At 37.4% G+C, this 18,203-nt stretch overlaps 1 protein-coding gene and 1 long non-coding RNA gene across 3 annotated transcripts; one reads left to right on the top strand and one right to left on the bottom strand.

Annotated features, from left to right (window-relative positions):
- The first annotated feature begins 363 nt into the window (after window positions 1-363).
- LOC149041070 (uncharacterized) lies at window positions 364-2,933 on the top strand. Its single transcript, XR_016189101.1, has 3 exons — window positions 364-480; window positions 1,761-1,842; window positions 2,804-2,933. It is a non-coding gene; the product is annotated as an uncharacterized LOC149041070 (long non-coding RNA).
- Window positions 1,275-18,188, bottom strand: LOC113685070 (dynamin-like GTPase OPA1, mitochondrial). Of its 2 annotated transcripts, none has more exons than XM_089214345.1 (32): window positions 18,002-18,188; window positions 16,725-17,046; window positions 16,181-16,295; window positions 15,975-16,040; window positions 15,258-15,340; window positions 14,494-14,541; window positions 13,950-14,057; window positions 13,441-13,527; window positions 13,066-13,142; window positions 12,832-12,868; window positions 12,323-12,403; window positions 12,106-12,180; window positions 11,938-12,009; window positions 11,712-11,767; window positions 10,939-10,982; window positions 10,726-10,788; window positions 10,269-10,336; window positions 10,106-10,178; window positions 9,895-9,967; window positions 9,112-9,227; window positions 8,640-8,704; window positions 8,020-8,262; window positions 7,144-7,188; window positions 6,943-7,056; window positions 6,346-6,454; window positions 5,868-5,947; window positions 5,222-5,275; window positions 4,352-4,438; window positions 3,986-4,096; window positions 3,122-3,215; window positions 2,899-3,009; window positions 1,275-1,578 (listed from the first exon to the last, which is right to left on the bottom strand). In XM_089214345.1, the coding sequence occupies exons 1-32, from the start codon at window positions 18,070-18,072 to the stop codon at window positions 1,514-1,516; spliced, it is 2,913 nt and encodes a 970-aa protein (XP_089070471.1). In that variant the 5' UTR covers window positions 18,073-18,188; the 3' UTR covers window positions 1,275-1,513. The 2 variants fall into 2 exon arrangements, with proteins under 2 accessions (XP_089070471.1, XP_089070470.1); XM_089214344.1 differs by having other exon boundaries at window positions 15,258-15,343; window positions 18,002-18,168.
- Window positions 18,189-18,203: the final 15 nt, after the last annotated feature.

The following is an 18,203-nucleotide window of genomic DNA, read 5'->3' as shown; positions in this document are numbered from 1 at the left end:
TTCATCGAGTTTCAGCTTTCAAATTTGATACAATTTGAACATTCGGCGTTTAAAAAAAGCTTTTTATCCACGAGGCTTTTAACCCATTCACACCACCAAAGTAGACGAAGCTGAGTAATAAAATCAGTAAAAGAAAACTGAAAAACTGAATTTTTACGTGGGGTTTAAGTAATCATCAACTTGTGCTTCCATTTTTACTAAATTGGAAGGCAACAAACATCAGTTTCTCAAACTGGGTTTAACAACACAGCCTTGAAACGTGTTTTAACTTTGGGTATGAATTGGGTGTATGTTTAGGTGTATGTCTAGTCATTAATTAATCAAAGTCTGTGGATTACAGATCTTTTCCTCTCAATACGCATTTCCCTCGTCATAATTTGACAACAAGGGTTTACATAAACACGTTGATACGCGATTGGTACAAGAATTGTATGTTTGGTTAGTCTTTCATTCATCTCAGTCGGATTCGACAGGACAAAGGTAAACATCCAGCCCTTGATACTAAAACTACACTGAGTAAAATTCTCGTATTTGTTCATTACCTAATGTTCCTAGAAAGTTGTCTTATGTGACTGATTTATCCTCGTCACTAAGAGGACAGCAAAGAGGGAGTCCTGATCCCGTTTCACACACAAATTTGACAAAAATTCACGCGTCACGTATGTAAAAGAGAAAATTTCAACTCTCTTCTTGTGTACGTTTCAGAAAAATCCTAAGGTTTTCAAGAAACAAAAGAAGAATTAATTCACGGGTCACGTATGTTTCGGGAGTTATATATAACGCCTCAAACTGTTTCACAAATTCACGAATCACTCTCGCTTTTCTGTAAAATTCACGCGTCACATATTCAGTTTTTGCCTTGATCACGCACCACGTTAAAACTCTTTCAGCTTTCAAATTCAACCAAAATTGAGCCTAAGACAAATGAACTATTAGCAACTTTGTGAACTGAAGGTGGTATGAAAACGGTTAACACTCGATTACAAATTTAAGTAAGCCCGTGCGTCTGACAAAAGTTTTTCTTTCGAAAGAAGACAACAATCACAGACGACAACAAAACTGTGGTCAAGATGTGTAAAGTCCCTCATCCTTCTCATCAACCCCAACCCTCCCATCCCTAGGTAAACTCTGCTCAGACATTTCAGCAAGAAGAGGATCACAGACCTAACAAAATTCACAAACAGTTCACACAAATTTTGCTAGAAAATCTTTTCCGTAATGAACCAAAATAACTCAATTGTACAAACCTCAAGGAAAAGGAAAATGGTACCGGATTTATACACAATTCTTTATTTTATGCTCATTTTCAGTGAAAAAACATTCAGTATTGCTCACAATACACTCAAGGATGCGATACAGGACCTGAGAGGAAATCTCTTTCGAGCACACATTTACAGAGTAAAAAGCAAGAAAAAAAGCAAGTCGATGGATCTTATTAATCACCTACAAGTTTTTCGGTCGTTTGTAGTATATGCAACTTGGACTCCGTAAAATTACTCTATCGAATTTTAATCTACTTCTCGCTGTTCAAAGCTTCGATGAATTGTTCCAGACTTTCTTGAATGTGTCTCACATGTTCTGAAATTTAAAGGAAAAAAGAAATCAAAATTATAATAGAGTTGGAGTAAACCACTATTATCATAACAGAGGCGGAAAAATTAAATAAAATAAAAAAGGATTCTAGAGAGCACAGACGTAGAGAAAATCAAACGAAGCTAGCTGGGGCTTTTTTTCTGATGTTTTACCACCCTTCGACATAGGACCCTTTAGAAGAGTTATATCTTGTGGTTGGCTATTTCAGTGGCACGTGTCCATCTACGACGGGAGAGCAAAGAGGATGAGGTAAGGGGTGATAAGTTTGCAAATCGGCACATTTGGCCGGACTGCGACTTTATTTGCTCAAAAAAATACCCGGGTTCGAAAAGAGTATAAAAATACCGTGAATCGTGGAGTGTGATTTATCCCAGCGAACTAAATGGCACCACAGAAAAATAAAAAGATTTCCAAAATTTTCACACGTTACTCCGACAATTTTCTCTTCCCTTCGCTAATTAAAGAGCCGAACACCCACCCTAGCACGTGGCGTCTTTGACAGTTTCGCATTTTGGAGGAGAAACTTACAAGTCTTAAAAGAGCATAAGGCAAATTCAAGATTCACACGACAAAAGTCACGTCCAAATTTACCAGGTAAAAGAATTTTGGAACGATGGACTAATTAGCAGATCATTAACGCTTTGATATTAATTATATTGAGCTGATACGTTTGTAAAGAATACAACAATTGAATACTCTGAGAAAATTGCGCTCCCAAGCGTCTGGTTGGGTTCGCATGGATTTTTAAAAACAATAAAAACTGAGTCAAAAATTTTGCTTTGCTAATGGTTTCGGGCTTTCAAATCACATGAAATCTAGTTCGGTGTATCGTTTGTTTAACTTCAGGTTTATCCAGTAACATTGTGAAATGAAATTATGTAAATATTCACTCGGGGAGTAATATGGCAGAGATTGGCAAGCTAGCCATGTGTAAAGAGTGTAACCAAAGAAACAAGGATTACTTGAAATTATGACTTTTTGACAACATCTTACAATGGATCGTGAAATTTCGCACTCTTTTCGTTGTTTTAAAGACAAAAGGTTTGAATTCTAGCCAAAAATTTTTTTCGTCTGGGTAAATTTCATCAAGGAACAGTATTTGGCAGTTAAAGCAATTTTTTTTATGACAATTGTTATGAGAATAGAAAGAAATAATCGCCAACTAAAGAGGCGTTTGATTGTTTGACAAATTCTCCTTGTAATACCACAGGAAATATACAGAGAAAAGTGAGGAGAATATGCATACTGATGTGAAGGTGTAAAAAGTTAAGAGGAGCTTAGAACGACACACAAGAATTCACTTACTTAATTCTTCAGCAAGATCCACTTGTCTTCCTCGAATGAGTCGCTCTTTAGCTGTCTGATCGTAGCTTATTTCATCCAGAACTTGTTTCACCTCTTTCTCCAGTCGGCGAGCTACAAGATTTGAAGACGAGGTCAATTTAAGAAGAACAAAAACGACCCTTGGTACAATTATTACAAAGGTAGTAAGGGCCACACAAAGGAAGGTCAATATTGGCTAAGTTACCTTCATGGTTCATTACTTGTTGTCTAATGGCGTTACTTGTAGTTTGTAGCATCTTCTGGATTCGCCAAAATAGGACCACGTCGTTGCATGCCAGCTAGAACGAGAAAAATGGACAAAAGGTGCAGCTTGTAAATGAACTTCAACGTGTTCCATCTCCTTCGACCCTTCCCTCCCCCTACCCCCTACCCCCTACCCCCTCCCCGTTCGTCAAGACTGGTACATGGAGAATTTCGACTCACCTCACCCCACCGTTCTTATCCTGCAGGCCTTATTCTCGCTGTTTTTAAGAGACTTCTGCGAAGTTACATTCGTCATATTATCCTAAACATACCCCCCCCCCCCCAGCTTACCTCCGTTTTTCTTGATATACGTGCGATTTCCTAACCAATAAACAGAGGCTTTCAATATAAAAACCCTTGATCAGGATTGTATTCGACTCTTACGACCTTTTTTCTCCCCCCACAAATCATAGCCGTCCTCATTATTAGTGTAACAGTTCACGCTGCAAGACGCGTGTTTCTCCGCCTCCGGGGAGATTTGAGAGGAGACGTTTGCCGGGGGTCCGGTGCTAACTACTCCCTCAGCTGACCTCGCGCCGCTCGCTTGCTCCAGGCCTCTCACTTTCCCGCGAGCGAAGAAACACTCGTGCTGAGGCGCTGCTCATAAGAAAAAGGAGGCACTGCTCGCAGGCTACACAAAGTCACGCTCACATCACTGTTTGAAACAAAAATATACCTAAGATATCGTTTTCTTCAAAGTTTTCGTCAGTCCACTATTAAATTTCAACATTTTCGGTCTTCTTTTATACATGAGGATTTCTCCTGAAGTATAAAAATACTGAAATAGAAACCAGGCCTCTTGTACCTCATTCTTGACCAAATCTCTTCTGTAGAAAGCATTCCTACATTCCTGAACGTTCCCCAGGGCCTGCTTTAAAAAGTGCTCCCGATACAACTGGCTCCAAGTTTCAGTTACCTTATAAAATAATAATAATATAGAAAAATTAAATAACTAATTCAACAAATAAATCATTTAAAAATAAATAAATAAAGGAAAGAAACACAAAATTTGCTATAAAAAGAACAAACTCCCATTGTCTAAAAAGCAGTTAAAAATGAAACTAAACAACTTAGACAAAAATTGCTTCGATGTGCCTCAGAATTCTCAAAGTATGCACCAAAAAGATGTCATAGCCAAGACAGAGAAAAATTAACAACATCAACTACTAACCAGGTCTGGCGAGACGTCCACGCTGATTGTTTCCAAGTTTTTTCTTACTGTGGTAAGTTCATCGTCCGCTAGAACTGGACCGTGTCTCTTCAAATATTTCAGCAAAAAAACAGAATTAACCTTTTACATCTTATCATCAGTATAGATAATCTCCATACTGTTCTCTATACATTTCCAAAGGTGCTGTCGAAGAGAAATCGCGTTACCATCAAGGGCTTTTTCAGATGGTGATCATTTCCTTTATTCTCGTAACCTTAATGCTTGATTCAGGGGTGATGTTGTGAGGAGAAATTGGATGCTGGTCACTCTTACAGTTCGAAGGGTTACAAAGAATTGCATCTTCTACCGTGTAACGCTCCTTTTCAATTTCCTTCGAACGTTTAGTGGCTTGTCGTCTCGAATTCCCAAACCTTGTTACCAAAGTAATCTCTATTCTAGATCGGAGGGGAGCTTGGGAGCAAACATTGCGATTTTCTTATCAAGGTTAAATCTTTTTTCAAAGGCAAACTGGTTGATCGAATGCCTTGTTATGAAAGAGAACAGTTTCGCCTTTCGGTGACGTAATGAAAATGAGGCGAGAAAGAAATTAGTGAGCCAGTTATCTAAACTGAAGAGGAAAACAGAACTCGATGAAAATTAGTAATACGAGAAAGACTGGGAAAAATCGCACATAACAGACCAGAAACTTTTCTGATGCAGACAAGATGTTTTTATGCTGTTCCAAGAAAGAAGAAAATTCAATAATTGGAATAAGAATACTAACTCGGGGAGGGGGGGGGGGAAGAGTAGGAGAGGATTTCATGCAAACGGTTTAAGTGAGAGAAAAAATAAGAAAACATGTAAATTTGTTCTCAATAAAGCTGAGCTTACCTCGTTTGCTTGGAGCAACCTCTGGAGTTCGTCCTTTATATAGGAACGGTGTTGCTTAAGTAATAATAATAAAAATAAAAAAAATAAGTCGTTACACCTCTTTTCCTTTGCTCATGAGGCAAGAAAAAATAAGTTCCAGTTCATTCAAGAAACCCCATAGACATCTATTGGACGCTGATTTGCGATTTCGGACGCTATCGTACGACTGCGTTCTCAAACGTTTAGTCCGTTTTCAGAAACTTAGTCCCGATTTCTGAGGCTTTTGCCGCATTAAAACACTTCTACCTAATTTCAGACACGACAAATTAGACAGATATTGGACGTCCGATTTCAGAGGCCATCGTCCTATTTTACGCACTTGCGTCGGATTTCAGACGGTTTCTTCCGATTTTGAAAAGCTCAACTTCTTCAAAAGGAAATTGAGCGAATAAGCAAAGAGAAGATTAATGAAGACAACCACCGGGAAAAGATGAAACAAGGTAAAAATCGCCTGATTGGCGAAAGAACTTCTGGTGTTAACTGGAGACCATCCATTGATTTCGAAAGGTTCTTTCCAATTTAGGACACCTATGTTCCATTTCGGGCGGTTTAGTCCGATTTCGGATTTAAGGGGAACAACTGTCCACAATTCATTACGATGACTTACTTGCTCTCTGCTTCTGTATTTCCAGTAAAACCATCTCTCAGCCCTTCCAGGACCAAGCAAGTCATACATTTCCTTGGACGCTGAAATGTTCATGAAAAGTTTTTTTACAGACTGTCTCAAAAGATGATCACTATCACGGATCACCTCGGTTTCCATAATATAAAGGGACTACAACTACTACTACGGTACTCCTCCGTGACAAAGAACTACTTCTCACAAGTAACCTACTTGCTTCCCCCGAGGCAAACAGTTCTTTCTCCTGTTTCCTTCACACAAGGCGAGACGCGCACGAGGGGGGAAACGCGCGCGTCTCTCGTCCTCTACATTCTTAAAAAAAGTTGAGATAACGTCTATTCTGCCGGCTCGAAGGTGATAGAAACCATTTGTAGCCGGCAAGCTTAATCCTGCTTAAGATAGGTAGTCAAACATTATCACCACTGTGAAGAGAAAAACAAAGTATCCGTGCTTGTTTTGATACCTTTGTCTAATTCTTCTTGCAAAGTTCCTTCCATGAATTTCACTGCAGAGTCCCATTGTTGTTTCTCACTCACAGACCAGTCTTCAAGTGCTGTCAGCTGAATTACTCGCTGAAAGGAACACAAGGGCTACATATTAACACAGAAGCAGTTTCCATTTACTTGCAGTTGTAAAGCAATTTGTATTGGGTTTGTTTTAAACGCTCTGCTATAAGTCTTGAAAACTCGCCTTAACGTATTAACCAATCAGATGCGGCTTGGTAATTCGCGTTAATACAACTAATTTGTTTGTAATATATAGATTTAGCCAAGCCTAAAAGCGGAGCTCGCATTTTTTTCCCGCACGTCTCAAGGGCACAACGCCTTCTCCCGGCCAGGACTAGAACCCGGGTCGTCCGACTCGAAGCCTAGCGCACTGACCACTGGACTACTGAACAAAGCCGTGGCGTTGGCGTGCCCGCGGTACAGTTGACCACGCATGTTAAAAGTAGCACCTTGTACGGTCGTACGTCCAAATTTATCGGCTTTATGGGTTACTACTATTTTGTATAATTATGGGGCTACGCTCTGCGAGCTCCGCTTTAAGCTTCACAACTCACCAGACTATCCACGGCTTTTGACTGCCACACATGGCTTCTTTTACATTCATCTGATAGTTCAGATTTGAGTTTCTCGAATAAGTGGCTATGCCCGTCTTTATCATTCTTCTGTTCCTGTAAACAATATACAGCTTGCACAATTTAAAACAGGGAACGAAAGCATGCTTCAAAAGTCGATAGGAAAAAAAAAAATTAAGTTACCTGCATTGCTTTGGAGAATTCTTCAAAGAGTGTTTCCCAACCAACCTACCAGTGACAATCAAAAGTTTCCGATGACACAATTACTTAGAGACAAAACGTCACAGTTATAGGATTTTTTCTAAAAGTTTCAAATACATAAATTTAAATCCAGGTCAATCTTTTCAATATTTGTCCATCAGATGTTCCTTTTTAGTTCATTTTACCTCTGAAGTGTTTCTCGATCACAACAAGCTATTATTTTTATCTTAATTTATAATTTTTCGGGTTAAAAAACCTTAAAAAATGGCGTGGTGTGTCCTTCAAATTTGAAGTCCACATTAGCACTTCGTACATTTTTCTGTCTGTCACTGTAACTCTAAGCGGACGCTGTCATTTTTATTAACATTTTTACAATGTTGGAAATTCTGAAATATTTTCATTTTGTTGATAGGGCACTGCCTTATTGCTCCTTTCCCCCTTGAGAAGCCAAACGCAATTCTCCCCACTGCCGATTGCACAATTTTTATCATGTTAGTTCTGAGAATCTAGTGTTAAATCAATTCAATTTCATGAGCTAATTTTGTATTTCATCTCATCAACTGTTTGGTTGATAATGTACCGATATTGTAAGGAGAAATTACTTTTTGGTCACTTTTAAGAGTAACAGGATTAACCCTGTAATTCTAATGAGTGACCAACATGGAATTTCTCCTCACAACATCAATATATAACCAAGCAGACAAGTGGGGAGAATATAAAAGAAAATCTCAATTATGGGATTATTAGTTGATCCCATACCGTATTCTCCAGACTAACATCAGAAGAATTACATGTAAAGCAGTGAGGGGAATTACTGATGAGATCTCGAGAGTGAAAAGGTTAACAGATTGTGTATACCTTGACAGAAATATCAGGCAGTGTCCTGTCGGCCCACTGTTTCAGCTTGATGTCAACAGACGTGTTAAAATTGCTTGGATTATCCGCCTGTGCGGCGGGCAAGTAGATGGCTTCTATGAAGTGTGAAGACACCGCCGACCACAAGTGTTTGGTGATGATGTCTTCCCACATCTGTGGCGTGATCTCACTTAGGGTAAGCACTTCATCCAGGATTTCGTTACGAGCTTTATCAAACAGCTCATTCTATAGAAAACAAGATTTTTAAGGGCGACGCTCAATTAGAGATAGTTTAAAGGGTCCTAATTATTTCGGAGCTTGGAGAAGACGCGACTTGCACGCGACGGGAAGGGACGGAATTTCTACTGCATACGACATACCGACAAAATTATGGCGCCAAAGTATTACTGTAACGCCTGTCTATGTTTTAATCCTGATTGGTTGGAAGTGTTCGGTAAGATTTTCGGTTACATCCGACGATTTGCCAAAATCAATCAATTCTTTTGTAGAGTGTCTCTACGCCGCGGGTTTATTTTACACCAGATGCAACCCTTTTATTTAAGCAAACCTGTAGTATACATGGAACACGCTACACAAAACTAATTTTCAATACCAAAACTTACCCTGTCCAACTCTCTCAGCTTCGGAAAACAGTTTTTCCATTCCGTTTCAAGATTGAACCGTTTCGCTGAAAGAAACCAAAAACACACAATTATTTTCCATTTCTTCTCTTCAGTGACTGAAATACGACAAAGACAAAGGACAGGGAAGGAAAAAGAGAACTTTCTGGCCCTCATTCCACTCACGGCTCCGCTGTTCCCGTATTCACTCCCAGTAACAAATATCGAAAAGGCCCAGTACAATTCGCAATATTGGAACTTAACCATTCGACCTCTAAGAGTGACTAGCATCTAATTTCTCCTTACAATATCACCCTTGAATCACATATTGAGGTCACGAGAATAAAAGGAAATGATCACCAACTAAAGTAGCTCTTGATTGTTCAACAAATTCTCCTTGTCAGCACCTTAGGAAATGTATAAAGAACACTATGGAGAATATGCATACTGATGTTAGGGTGTAAAAGGTTCATACCTTTGTATGAATCTGCCTGCTGCTCAATCGATTCTCGCACCATTTTCCAGAAGCAGTGTGAAACAGCAAAGCTTAGGTTTTGCGTCGTCATTTGACTGGCTTTGAAAACTCCAGACCTTTATAATAAGACAAAAAAAATTGAAAAATGACCACGAAATATTTAAAAAACAAAATTTGCGAAGCAATTAGTGCAAATAATAGACAACATTTATAACAGGAGATAATAGTCGATTATTGCACATCAAGGATATTTTTGGAGGCATACTGTTGTTATTGTTAATAACCTTCCAGCGGAAGCAATGAAAATTAATCTTTTCGTCGTGACGCAAGCATTTTAAATTCGCAAGGAATCCAATCTTTTTTTGTCCCATTACACGCAGTTTTGTGTCAGTGCACGCATTTATTTGACTGATTTTGAGTAATTAACACATTCACCCCTCATGAAGGCACTAGACAGGAGTGTCGAAACGTTGGGTCTATGAATTGTAACTTCTTCGGTTACATTCATTAAATCTGCAAACCAGTGTAGCATCAAACTATGTCTGATTGTCCACCTGGTTGCCGTGTGAACTTTAATATATTTTAATTAACACGTGTTTTACACTCTCTTACGAGCATTTGTTATCACACGCAGGTACGTGTCGTGGCGTGCGATGTGCGTATTTCCCGCGTCTAGTGCGAGGAAATTACACGCGCGTCAAACGCGTGCAATGCTGCTGTACACGAGAGCGGTACTCTATGTTTACTTCTTTGCTCTTATATGCTCACAACATTGACACTTACTTGCAAAGTCTGGAGTGTCTGAAGAATTCTTCTTCATAGCCACGAATGGCGTCAATCCCCTCACTGGTATTACCTGAAAGTGCATTAAATACAGCCAAAATTAGAACACCCAATGTGCAGTTATTTTTTAGCATTTCCCTGTCGTTGAAGCGATTAACCGACTATCTGACTGACTGTCAGCATCTTGGTTGACTGAAATATTTTCACTCACCTGTTCCAGTCACAACTGCAAAGTAGCCCAAAGCTTTCATTGGGAAAAGCTTGCCTTCCAGTATCTGTTTAATCTAATGATGAAATAACAGCATCAGTTAGTGATTCAAAATGGACTGAGTTCGGAGAGATTGAAAATCTCACCAAATGTCAAACATTCATACCCGGCTGGGGTTGGCATCGTTCTGCTCTGCTAAGTCTACTTTTGTCAGCACAAAGATTGTCCTTTTCCCTGTAGAAGTACAGAAAATCGCATTTTGTAGCACAGAATAACTGACTGAAAAAAAAAAAAAAAAAAAAACTTCCCAGTATTGTAATTCATCTACCAGCGTTTTTTTCCTTTGCTGATATGAGAACAACCTTGACTTGCTTTTAACCTTCCAACTCCCAGAAGTGATTAACAAGTAACTTCTCCCTAAGATATCCATACAATATCCAGTAAACAAGTGGTGAGATTATTCAAACATTTTAGTAGAAGTTGTTATCTGGATCTTACAGCAAATTCTTATAACTAATTTACAAGAAACTGTGTAGCAGCTAGAGGGGAGAATTTAAAATCAGATCTCTGGACTTTAAGAGTTTGAAGTATATTAGTGAATTACCACTGTTTTTTCTACATACCTGCTGGATCCATGCTGCTCACTAAATCAGTAACATTGCTCCTTTCAGCATCAATAGAGCCATCTGTTTGACACACAAACATTACATTTCACAGTATTCTAGAAGCACTGTCATTAACTTACAAAAACTTTGACTAAGACAAAAGACAACTCAAGTCAAAATTCTGTTTTCTAAATATCAGCTACCTTTTACCAAATGTAAGCTGCATCTCACCTTGAATACACAAGATTATTGCATTTGGGTTCTGCATGTACTTCCTGAAATTATTCAAAGAGGATGTTTAAATCCATAGCTCTCGAATGTAATTCTTGAAGTTATCACTTCTCACAAATTATAATTGCTTTGATTGTAACACAAAACCATGTCACATTAAATTTTGTAGAAGCTTAAAGGTAAAATCACACGTTATTACAATCACAGAAAAATTAACTTCAAAGTTCCTTAACCCTATAACTCCCAAGATCTCATTGGTAATTCTCCTTACTGTCTACCAAACAATCTTCATTATTAGTTCGTGTAGTGTGATCGTCCGGGTGTGTGTAGTTCTGAAAAGAACTGTTGTTGGTGACTGACGTTTCGACTATCTGTGCGATAGTCATCTTCAGAGTCAAGTGAGGAGTAGTCGTCAGTCGATGATGTTATAAAGTCTGGTCTGTTGAACGTGATTGGTCTGTTTAGCCGTGATGTGATTGGCTGGAAGACTCGTGTAGAGTTTGTTAACAGTCATTGGTCGGTTTCGATCCGTCTGTTGTTTGTCGGGCTGTTTGTTGGTTTGTTCACGTCGTTAATGAGTCGTTTGTAAGGTGCTGGTAACTGTTGATTAAGATTACAACATTATCTTAGTTTGGAGAATTTGGTATCAGATCAATTAGTAATCTGTTAATTGCTATTTTCTTTCTTCTCATCACTTGTCTGCATGTTAGATATAGTAAGGAGAAATTCTGTCCTGGTCACTAATAGGATTTAAAGGGTGAATGACATCCAACCTGCTCATTTCAACAATGTCATCCTTTGTGTTTTCTGCCATTCCAGCTGTGATTGTCTGAAAAATAAAATAGTATGTTCTCTTCACTCTTGCCATTTAATTATACAAAATGAAAATAAATAAAGGAAAAAAATTTGTTTCTTGTGGCTTAACATCTTTTCAAGCAAAATTTACCATAGCAGTAGTTAAAGAAAAAAAAGAGAAAAAATGAATCCATTAAAACACACCCCAATAATTCCTGGAAGGTCAACCAGCACCATACGATGAAGTCCTGGGCCTTTCACACTCAGGGATATCACCTAAAATAAGTTACATCGACATAAAAATACAAAACCATTAACTAAAATCAGAGGTTCATCATAAAATAAACAATAATTGTAAAAAATATTACTCACCTCAGGACTAACTGTCTGTCCATGTTGAACACTGTTTCGCATTCGCATTTCGATTTCCTGCCTCAGAGCTTTGAGCTGCAAGATTCAAACTATGCTATAATTAAGAAGCCCTATTTCATTAACATTCATCACCTAGTATTAAGTGAGAGCACAAGATCAGGTGGAGTTAATTATCGCAAATCAAAATATTAATTCTTCTTTGTCAACATTAACTAACCTCATTTTCCTGTGTGAGGTCATATTGATGAGTACTTCCCTTGAACTGTGCCATGTGATTAGGTCCCTCACTCAAGGTCACCTAAAGTAATACAAAACACAATAACTGATGAGTTAGTCATAGTTATTTTAAGAGAAAAAAAAAGTTCACTCATCATAAATGAACGTACTCCATCATACATGTACATATGCTGATTTGTCACAACACTTGTCACAAAATTTTGTTCTGAGTAGTACCACTCATTTATTAAAATAAATATATTTTTGATAGATAAGCTTATCACATCCTACAAAGCCCAGTTGTACAAAGGGTAGATAATGCTATCCAATGGATAAAACAATTATCAAGGGACAAGTGTTAACAAAACATAATGGGATATCTATCTGATAAAGATTCATCCTGTATAAAGCATTATCCAACCTTTGAACAGCAGTAAAGGTTGAACTGGAAAACCCTCAAAATAAATAGGATGTTCTGTAGCTATTCTGAAGCAGTTGACCCATTCTTACCATGACTGGTGACCTTGTCATCATCTGACCAGAACCTCTGTAACACAATTCAAAATGAGGACAATTACCATCGCAACCTGTTAGAATCAGTACCAAACCCTTTTGGCTAAAATATTGCACTGATCATACATAAAGTTGTACTTAAAGCACATGTACAGTGAAAAGAAAGTTACTGAGTGGTTAAAAGGAAGCTATTACCATTTTACAATACTGTGCATAAAAGATGTAACTAACCTAGGAAAAATCCTAGCTTGGGCAATCATTTCTAAGACACTTGTTTTCCCTGCACTTTGATCACCAACCACTACCACCTGAAAACCATCATAACAAAAGAACAATGACCTTGGACATGTGTAGTTTCCACTCCACCACTCCCTCCCCTCTCCTTCCTTTTGACTGTCACTCATCCCCTTAGAACAAATTCCTTTCCCTTCCCAGCCTGTTGCTGTAGTACAAATAAAATATGGCAGCAATAATTTTCACCAGGTAACACTGAGCACTAGCTTGCCAAAACTACAACTGCTCTGCAGGTTAATGAATATAAAGTAAGAAGAATCTTTCACAACTTGAGAAAGTTGTTTCAAAGGTATATCAAAGATTGCAACTCACCCTTGGAAGATGGTCTGTGGTGTTATAGTTCACATCATACTCTGACAGCAAGTCCAGAACATCAGAATACATGTCAATCAAAGATTTCTGACAGAAAGAAAACGACACAGAAAATAAAGAGAACTCTCTCAATAGTCCTGATCCCCACACAGTGTTCAATGGAAGGTGCATAACACACAACTTTAATTATATCTCACACAACAAAATTATTCTTATAACTATTAATTAACCTGAGCTTTCACTCCCAAGATATTGCTTATTTAGTAATTCATCTATCTCTCGGCCATACAATAAACATCCCCTTGCTGATATTTTTGTATATTCTCATCACTTGTCTGCTTGACATTGTATAGATATTAGGAGGAGAAATTCTGTCTTGGTCACTCATGGAAGTTGAAGGGTTGAAGGACTTTTTTTTCAATTTCACTTGAAACCTTTAGTATGACATGGAGGATTTTCACTTTTTGTTAACCTTTACCAAAAATAGAAAAGGAAATATCTAAACTTACCCTTATCTTTCTGGGGGTTGGCATGCTGTCACCCTTCAGAATGATAACCTGTTTTCGCAACTCTCTATTATCTCGTTCAAGCTTTTCGATCTCTCGTTGATATCTTTGCTGTGGAGAAATTAAACATTTATTCAATTAAACTTCTTTTAAGTTATTAGGTAGGAAGAGTACCTCACAGGTACCAGTACACCTACTAAAACACCCTTAAATCCTATACTTAGGGCAATGGAGCTTGGTCTGTTAATCAAAGCTGTATTATGAACATTGAGAAATTTGTAATGATGCTTTATTTGCAGATTCATTCTTAGTCTGTTTGATGTAGAGGTATAGGTAGGTTAAGTCTGTACCAGAGCTTAAGTGCCCTGATTTCTGTTCTGATGTTACTCAAAACTTCTAACTTCTAACCACAAACTGCTGACTGTGGTTTGATGTTTGTGGTCTAATGACCCTGGACCTCTTGAACATAGAGTCCAGCCTGTTAAAGGTGCAGCCATCATATCTCTCTTGTTTGATAGGATACAGTGATGAATCAATGTGGTCTAACCTGCATTTCAATAAGTTCTTCTTGAGATTTCTCTAAACGCTCTTGCATCTGAGAAAGCAGAACATACTGTCACTTGAAGAATTGTAGAGTTGTGTCAACATTAAACACCATTACGTACCTTTCACTTGAAATTAATGTAAAAGAATAGTACTTTATTGCTATAAAACTTTAGTTGACCAATAAACTTATTCAAATACCATAATTATTCACTTAATTTAGCATCCCCAGCACTTATCAAATTTATGGGTGTTACGAGTGGGTGCTTATTCAAGACTGGGCACCTTTAAAATTTTCACTATTTTTAGCAGATATTCTAATTTTAAATAGCAACAAAAAAAATCAATAATGACAAAACAGAAAGATGTAACATAAGCAGTGAATTTTAAGATGGCAAGCCAGTAAAGAAAAAATAATCAATACTCCTCCTAGTTGCCCATTAACTTTTCCCACCTGCAGGGTGTGCGCTTATTCAATGTGGGTACATTTTCAAAATGGGTGCTTTTTCAGGGTAGGCATTTATTCAAGGTGGGTGCTTATTCAAGGTGAGCCATTTGATAAAAGGACAACAATGAAATATTACCCAAACTTATCAACAGAACTTTAACAGCAAACCAACACAACACCACCTATTCTGAGATCACTACCTCTCCAGTCATGGATGGAACCACTGAATTTTCACATAAATCCAGTGAATCGTCTCCAACAAGGAATAGAATTTTTAAATAATTACGGACACACTGCTGTAACAGAGGTTGAGTAGTTACCTTTTCCATAGCTGTTTTCTTTGGTGATAAAGTCTTTTCACCATTTTCTTGTTTAATAGCAGCAGACACCACTGGAGGGCTGACTTCTGACACAAAGAAAAGACAAAACTTAAAGACAACTCACTTTTTTTACTATAAGGATTTCCTTATATAAGCCTGGTACCTGAACAGTCCTTTTCAAATTATTTCTTTCACTCTTATACCCAATTTCAAACTGTCATTTCAAGCTACATGTGAGGTACATCACACAGGTACTGATCCACCACAAATAAATTTATAGCCAATGGCTACCAAGATGAACAAAAAACAGCCTTAAACCTTTCATCTCAGTTTCTGAATTGTTATGACCCAGTCCATAAGATCGGACACAAAAACCAAGACACCAGTACAAAAAAGTTAGATTTTTACAGATGGTAAAGTGGACCAACCTACTGACATACACACTTAATTGAGACTCCTTTCAATAAGGCTTTTCAGTCACAATAATTATTACCTCCATTACCATCAATAAATCTGGCTATGCATGTTGGTAGTACAAAATAGTTTCACATGATAAACTGTCAGTTATTTTCACATCTTGCAAGTATCACAAATTAGTGCTAAATAACAAACTGTGTCCATTCACACAAAAGGGTATCAACAACTGCAATAATAATAATAATGATGATGATGATGATGAGAATGATATTAAACTTGTCACAGCTGCATGCATTATACCTGAAGACCAAAATTCATCCACAAAATCCTTAAAGCTCTCAACAAGGCTGCAAGTGGCATCTGAGCCTAATAGTTAACATAAAAACAAAATAAATGGAAATAATATGAGAACCAAAAAAATGGCACATGGAAGATGAGTGAAACTCTTTGCATGAAAAACTAATTTTTAGAATTTTTAACATATTTACTTCATAATTTTAAATTACCTTCTGAAAATGTATTGGACCAGTCTGGTAGATTTTCTCGCAGATCTTTCAACCAGCTAAATTCAGGTAATGTTTCTTGAAATTTTAGCCACTTGTCCTTCCAGGAATCATATGTCTAAGTTGAAAGAGGACTAGTTATGCTAGCTAAATGATTGTTCTCTCAGGATATCCTACTTTCTGAACCTAGTGCAGCTTAATCCTTTAACTCCCAAGATCTGATTATTAATTCTCCCCTCTAGCTACAACACATTTCCTTGTAAATCAGTTATAAGAATTTAGTGTTAGATCAAAATAACAACTTCTACCTGATAAGTTGGAGTTTTCTTGATACCTGTTTACAGGATGATGTATGGATACTATAGGAGAAGTTCTATGTTAATCACTTGTGGTAGTTAAAGGGTTAAGTGCTCAAAGAACCCCTGATGGATTTAGGAAGCAGGCATTCTAAACCTTTGGGCTTGGTTGGAACAATTCAAAATAAAAACAATTCAATAACACTATAATGAAGAAGATCAAAATTCATTGCTAAGAACCAATAACTCACCACTTTTGCAGCAATGCCTCCTGCACCTGCTGTGCCAAGAAGAAGGTACCTTACTCTTGTTACTCGCATCATAGCCCTCAAGATCCCTGTAGTAAACATGCGTTCTCCTTTCAGACCCCTGTTTATAAGAATCCGTGTGGCGACAGGAAACATTCTATAGGGCATTCTGAAAAATGTTTGAATGTTCCTTTGTCTCAAATTTAACAAAGTGTGAATGTGGTTTTTATGATAATTGATACATCTCCCTGAAGCAACATGTTTTGAGAGAAAAATCTCAGCTCTCTCTGTAGCTTTCCTTTTCAAACATTGTTCACAGTGAAGGCTGAAAAAAGAAAAAAAAAAGGATTCAAACTCAAATGAATGTTCATTTAGACTCAGGAGGAGAACAGCAACTTCTCTTTACTGTCAGAACATCACAAGTCACTTGAACAGAAATCAGAGTACCTGTCTCAATTAGTAGTACTACATTTTATATATTATGTCTGGTTAAATATTTCTCTCTTACTGATCTTTTTTTCTTATTATTATTTAAAACTGACTTTAATCAGAAAGGGACTAGCTTGAAACCCTAATGGCTCATCTAGCCTCTATGAAATTTAAATTTTTTTGCAATTTTTCTTGTTAACTAGAGATAATTGTCTTATTTCATTGTGATACCATTTTAGTGAGCAATAAAAGATTTGTTGCTGTTGTTGTCTCTATCTGTGACTCATTCAGCCCACATTTATAAATAAAACACTTAAATTTAAGGGAAATGCTATATAATAAACATACCAATCTTAAATCATAAGGCAGTATTTTTTGTACTTTATTTAATTAAATAATAAATGTACGCCTCTTATTACCTAAGTGTGGTGAACTTCTGGCCATGTAATTCAAATTTATCAATATTTCGTTCAAATCAACTTCAAACACTTTTGTAATTCTATCGCGTTATGAATAAAGTTATTCAGTATTTCTACAGATATTGACTAATGGTCCATATCGATCAAACATTTAGGGATCGCATGCATAATACAAATCTGTACAAATGTATATGATTTCATGTACGAAGTTAAATCCAAACAAGGGGATCGCGAAGGCAACTCCACGTTTTCGACCAACAAAAGAAATAAATCGCCTTTTTTTTACAAAAGAGCATCTCATTAAGTTATCATTCGTCAGATCACGAAACGATGTCCCTAATCTAGACCCACCCCACGAAAAATATCGATTTTAGATTTTATAGGTCAACTTAGCTGGTACTAAACTTGGAGGAATTTACGTAATCAACTGACCTACAAGCGCCGAAGACTCTCAACATCATCAACTTCTGGTTAGTCTTGAAATAAATTTTTGTAGGGAACATACACTGGCATATTGCATCAGCTTGTAGGAGACCTTATTTGTCAAGATATTACACCCAAATCTGCCGCCATGTTTAAAGTGAAAGGTAACAAGGAAAGGCATGATGGGAACTGGTGCAAATTGTCACTAGTC

The sequence above is a fragment of the Pocillopora damicornis genome, chromosome 8 (assembly GCF_964200805.1).
Source record: "Pocillopora damicornis chromosome 8, jaPocDami1.2, whole genome shotgun sequence".
NCBI classification, from domain to species: Eukaryota; Metazoa; Cnidaria; class Anthozoa; order Scleractinia; family Pocilloporidae; genus Pocillopora; species Pocillopora damicornis.
This window is presented reverse-complemented; position numbering and strand designations above follow the sequence as displayed.

Bases quoted from the DNA above. Each gene is read 5' to 3' on its own strand.
- LOC113685070 (XM_089214344.1), bottom strand. From the start codon at position 18,072: ATGTTCCCTACAAAAATTTATTTCAAGACTAACCAGAAGTTGATGATG. The intron at 12,404-12,831 runs GTAAGAATGGGT...GTATTACTTTAG, and splicing joins TGACAAGGTCACCAGTCATG to GTGACCTTGAGTGAGGGACC. The intron at 10,789-10,938 runs GTGAGATGCAGC...TGTGTCAAACAG, and splicing joins AATAATCTTGTGTATTCAAG to ATGGCTCTATTGATGCTGAA.